Raw genomic sequence first — 5,840 nt, 5'->3', positions numbered from 1 at the left:
ATAATGAATTTTGTGAGATATATCTAACTTACGGGCAATTGGTAGAAATAGAGTTAAAACACTCCTTTGTCTTTCTAACAAAATAAGCTAGACCCATTATGGACCCGGATTCGGTACTGGATCTTCCGTTTTCACGGATCCGAATATGGGTCTTGAAAATCTAGACCCACGGATCTAGCTCCGGATCTAGGTCTTGACCATGAAAATGGATCTGGATTCGGGTCCACCTAGACTCAGTCCAGATCCAACCTGTTGCCATCTCTACATGCAACATTATTATAATAGTGGAAGTTGCATTTCAGATTAGGTTTGTTGCTCATAATCTCAATTTCTGATTTTGTGTCCATCCTCTCCTTGTTTTATTCCTTTTCTTTCTATATGCATATGATTATAGAATATTGTAAACTCTATAATTATAATTTTGATTTTACATCTTACATACCCTCTTGTTCCTTCACTTTGTTATGATATATAGTGCTTATATCTTAATGAAAATCGTTATATCTCAACCAAACACCATTGTGGGCGAAATAAAGCTATAAGGATAACATATTCATGTGCCTCAATTTGGTATGGAGATTCTGAAGACTTCTTATCTTCAATATTGTGTTGGATTTGTAAGGTTTAGTGTATATTATAGTTTCTCAAGTTTTATTCCTAGTTGTAATAGGATGTTCATTCATGTAACATCTTCATTTGGTTTGGTGCTTGTTCTCTCTTCAAGTTATAAAACATACACAACAATATTTAGTTTCAACAAGAAGAACAAATATATTGTGTACCTTCTTCTTCTTCTTCTTCTTCTTTTTCAAGAAATACTCTCAATATATACTTGAATATTATATATACATCTACACAATTTTGAACACCACATTACTCATAGTATAATGAATACTTAAGATTATATACCCAAGATCAAACATGCAAAACTATGTTAAAAATCTTACAAAATTTACATCTTAGCACTATGCTGATTGGATCGTTAATACACCAAGTATATGACTTAATCTATTGCTCATAAATGTCCATGATATCACCCATACATGTATAAAGATATTTAAGGTCTTAGTTGAGGTTTAAATAAATACATAATAAAAGAAAAATATTGGACTTATTCACCAAAAGATATTATCTTGGAAACATGATTATAGCCTTGAACGATAGTTTTTTGAGCTCTGAAACGAAATCTGTAATGGAAAATAAGCATTTGACGAAAGTTATTTGAATTTGAGTCTCTATTATCACATAAACATTTGAGGAGTAAGTATGTGGAGGAATTTTTGAGACATTAGGCAGTTTCGATAGGATTGTCGAGATAAAGATGGACAAAATTCGGAAAGGGGGTGTAAGAATGATATGAATCTCTTTGGTTTTTGGCCAAGTAAGGTGTCCTTAGCTTTCTAAAGAAGTTAATATAGAAAAAGTGGAGACCACAAGAAATGTTTATGGAAATTAATACTTTTAAATAGTGGTGTATTGAATAATAAAATTAATAGAGAAAAAGTGAAGACCATAAATATTTTTAAAAAAATATTAAAATGAAGTTAATAAATAAAACACGAGGGTCATCATACTATCATAATATTCTCTAAAATAATAGGAGAATGTGCCACTTGGCACTGCTACAACAATTTGATTCATGCTCATTAACTTCATGAAGAGCAAAGATTTTTTTATATAATTACCTTTTAAATTTAATCAGTACCAATTTTTTCACATTTAATTTACCTTAATTAAAGCTCTCAATTTTGTATAAAAATTATTTCAGGAATCAATATGATTTAATTGTGGTAAGTACTTATTCTAATAAATCAATCTAATTTGTACAACGATTTTAAGAATCATACTAATCTTCTATATTACCTTTTATTGTTAAGAAAATTACTTGTTCTCATTCTGCAGTTAATTCAAATCATAAAAATTCTGATTTGTACAAAGATATTAAGAATTATGTCAATTACTAATTTGTATAAAAATTATTTTCATTCTGCATTTAAATCTGTTTAAACTATGTCATTCACATTTAGTATACCTTAATTAATGTTGATAATTTTGTATAAAAATTATGCCAGAAATGAATTTGATTTAATTGTGGCAAGTAACTATTCTAATTCAAAAAGTCGATTTGGACAAAGATATTAAGAATCATACTAATCTTCTATATGCTGATTATTATATATATGAAGTAAAAAGTTATTTTATATACCTTTACGACCCGTTTGGTTGATGGTAATAAAGTAATGAGAATGAAATGTTGTAATGGCAATAGTAATGAAGGAATGGATATGAGAATTGGTAATGAAGATTCTTTTGTTTGGTGTGCATAACTAAAGAATGGTAATGAAAGATAATATTCCATTGATTGCATTTGGTTGTTAGTAATAAAAAATGGTAATGACTCTTAGTTTCATTATTGTATATTTATATCTAAAAGCATTATTGTATCTAAATTATTCTATCTAATGATTTTTTTTAATAATAATATTTTTTTGGATAATTACATACATTACCTTTTTTTCTTCATTATTTTTTTTCTTCAGCTCGAAACAACATTACCTTATTTTATTACCACAGTAATACTTCATTACCATTACAGCCTAATACCAAGTTGTTTGATGGTAATAAAAATGGCCCTTTTTGGTAATTTTATTATCTTATTTTATTACCATCCATTACCATTAAAGGTATCCAAATAACCAAATTTTTTATTACTTAATTTTATTACCATTGCCGCCCTCTAATACCATGTATCAAACGAGCCGTTAGATCCCTTCATCACTTTTTAAAGCTCTATCACGTAATTTAATCCATGGTCAGCACCAAGTATCATCTTCTAAAGGAAATTGACGAAGATACTGGTTTTTGGAAGATCAAAGTTAGAGTAGTTTACTTGTGGAAAGAAAATGAATCAGATTTCAAAAAAAGAGTACTTCATATGATATTAATGGATGAATAGGTAAGTTTATTATTTTGACACATTACATTATGTAAATCTATAATTATTTCAGTCTACATCAATCAAAGCAACGAGAAAATATAATTTTTTCCGGGACAATCATATATCGTGCAAACTTTGGGAGTGGTATGCTGAACACATGTATAACTTCATCTCCAATCACAAAACAAATGATGCAATTATCATAGTTTTACGTTACACATAAGCAAAGATTTGGCAAGGAAATAATACACTAAGTAATACTATGTTTGCGTCAAGGCTATTTGTTAACCCCGACATTCCTGAAGTAAAGGAATTCATGAAGAGGTAAAAGTATATAAATGATTTCTTATGCATATTAAATTTACACATGCAATGTTATTTTTTTAAAGTATTGCTATTTGACAAATTATTTGTTTTATAATATAATTAAATTGTAGGTTTACCTCTATTAAAGGAGAATAATATGTACATCTAACTGAAACTCCAAACGATGAGTCACAATCTCTATAATACAGTTTATTGCAATTTGACAAGTAATTTTAAAACGGATATTTCATGATATACCACTGAGTTTCTTCGAAATAACCCATATAACACACAAAATGTTCTAATTCACCATATACCATTGAGTTTTCGTCCGTTAGGACACAATACCATCAATGACAACTGCCGTCAGTGTGCCGTTTGTGGTAAATTAATAAGTCACCATATACCATTTACTTTTTTTATTTGCATCAAATACCATTTTTTTTATAAAAATATAGCCGTTGGAATTATGATAAACAAAGAAGTGTCACAGAAACCAAGTAGTTAACATTTTTTTCAAAAACAACTTGACAATAAACATTGTTCACCAAAAAAATGACACTAAACAATGCTAAGTAGCAGCCTTTCTCTTCCCCCTATTGTTGCCTTGCTATGAAGAGGAAGCTGCATGTGCTACCTTCTTTGATGATGCCTTTTTTTACTTGCATGTCACTGCATTGTGGCCTAGTTCTTTGCGTAGGCTGCATTTGTTATTCTTATGCCTCTTTTCTTTTTTGCTTCATGAGCAGTTCTTCTCCTTTGCTTAAGTGGTCAGCCAGCATTTCTTTTCCCTTGGAGTGGTACAATTTCTGGCACATCTAGTGAAGGTTAGTGAGTTGGATCAGCGATGGGGTGGATGTGGTCTCCATAAGTGAGTTTATAAGCAGCCCCCTTGTACAAAGGTGAGACAAAGTCCCTAGGATCAAGTCTCTGGTTGTATATGACCCTTAGCCCATGCTTGCAAGGGATCCCTGATCCTTGCCATTTCCCACACCCACAAGTCATATTTCCAAGGGTGACAGGGAACTTGACATGGCCATCCCTCACCTCAAACTTTCCACCACCAGCTGCAATGACATGGCAGAACCTAGAATCATCAGTCCTAGTCGCCAGCACCCCCTTTACATGCTTTGTCAGCTCATTAGGTTCCATGCTTACTGCTTTATCAAACCTAGAACCCATCCTTTTCATGCACCAATTCCTGACATCTTAATATTCAAAAAACAAAAAAAATCACAGTAAGAAATAACAAATTTTTTGCATTTAAATGAGCAAAACAGGGACACAAATTTACCTTCCAGCAATGTCAACACAGGCATGTCCCTGTTGGCCTTTGTTATTACATCGAATGACTCTACGAAGTTTGTTGTGTTATGATCACAACAAACTGTCCTATCAAACATGTGCACACTCCACTGCTCTTCTACATTTTTGAGATAGTCATATGCTGCTGCATCAAACTCTTTTATCTTGGACATAGCTTTTTTAAAACGTACTCATTGTAAGCATTTGCCGCAATCCAAAACATCTTATGAAATGTTGCCCCACTCCATCCTGCAACCTTGCAATTTGAGTACAAATGCTGGCAGCATATTCTCCTGGTAGCTCTTGGGAACACCTCAAACAATGCTGATTCAACCCCCTAAAAAACAAGACTAAGTTAATAAACAGCTTCATTATCTCAAATTAAAGAAAAAGAAGAAACTTACCCTCATCCTATCACTGAAAAAAGTCCAGTCATCCTTCTGAGATTCATACTGAGCAAACAAGCACCTCAAGTTTCTAAAAAAATAAGTCCAGGAATCTATGCTCTCTGTGTCAACAATCCCATAGGCTAACACAAAGATCTCATTATTGCCATCTATTGCAACTGCAGTGAGCATAACCCCTTTGTAAAATCCACTTAAATGTGCACCATCTATTCCTATGATAGGTCTACAACCACCTAAGAATCCTCTCACTTGAGCTGCAAAAGATATGAAACAAGCCTTAAATTGCAAACTCTCAGTCCATGTAACCAACCCAGGATTTGTGGACTTTATCATTTCAGCATACTTTGGAAGAGTTGGATAGGACTCAGCAAACCCACCATGTAATTGCTCCCTCACTAAACTCTTCACTTTGTATAACAATCTCAACTTCACATGGATCTTGTACCTTTCCATGCACAGCCTCTGCAATGAATCAACTGGGACATCTAGGTTTGTCTTTAAGTCTTGTAATAATTGTCTGCATAGCCATGCTGAAGACACCATAGGATTCTCTTCCAGCCTCCCACAAGTTGCATGCTCTCCTTCTAGCTTCTTTATGGCCCAACTGACTTTGTCTCTTAGAACTGAAGCATGAATCCTCTAAGTGCAATTCCTCATCAAACACCTTGCTATGTACCTCTTACTGTCAACATGGTCAACTGAAACAGAGAAGCCCTCCTGTATGCAGTAATCTTTGAATACATCCTAGAAACTGTGTTTTGGTTTCAAATATCAACCACTCCTCAAGAATAATGGATCCAAATGGTAACTAAGACCAGATTTTACCATTTTTGTACATTTTGTCTAACACATGAGACCCATCTAAGTAATCCTCAAAGGTCTTC

General features: G+C 32.8%; 1 protein-coding gene across 1 annotated transcript; it reads right to left on the bottom strand.

The window, feature by feature from the left end:
• Nucleotides 1-4,072: 4,072 nt before the first annotated feature.
• LOC130813470 (uncharacterized) lies at nt 4,073-5,699 on the bottom strand. Its single transcript, XM_057679304.1, has 5 exons — nt 5,633-5,699; nt 4,954-5,579; nt 4,758-4,886; nt 4,539-4,713; nt 4,073-4,452 (listed from the first exon to the last, which is right to left on the bottom strand). Exons 1-5 carry the CDS (start codon nt 5,697-5,699, stop codon nt 4,073-4,075), a joined length of 1,377 nt encoding a protein of 458 aa, XP_057535287.1.
• Nucleotides 5,700-5,840: the final 141 nt, after the last annotated feature.

Source organism: Amaranthus tricolor, chromosome 5 (genome assembly GCF_026212465.1).
Source record: "Amaranthus tricolor cultivar Red isolate AtriRed21 chromosome 5, ASM2621246v1, whole genome shotgun sequence".
Classification (NCBI taxonomy): domain Eukaryota; kingdom Viridiplantae; phylum Streptophyta; class Magnoliopsida; order Caryophyllales; family Amaranthaceae; genus Amaranthus; species Amaranthus tricolor.
This window is presented reverse-complemented; position numbering and strand designations above follow the sequence as displayed.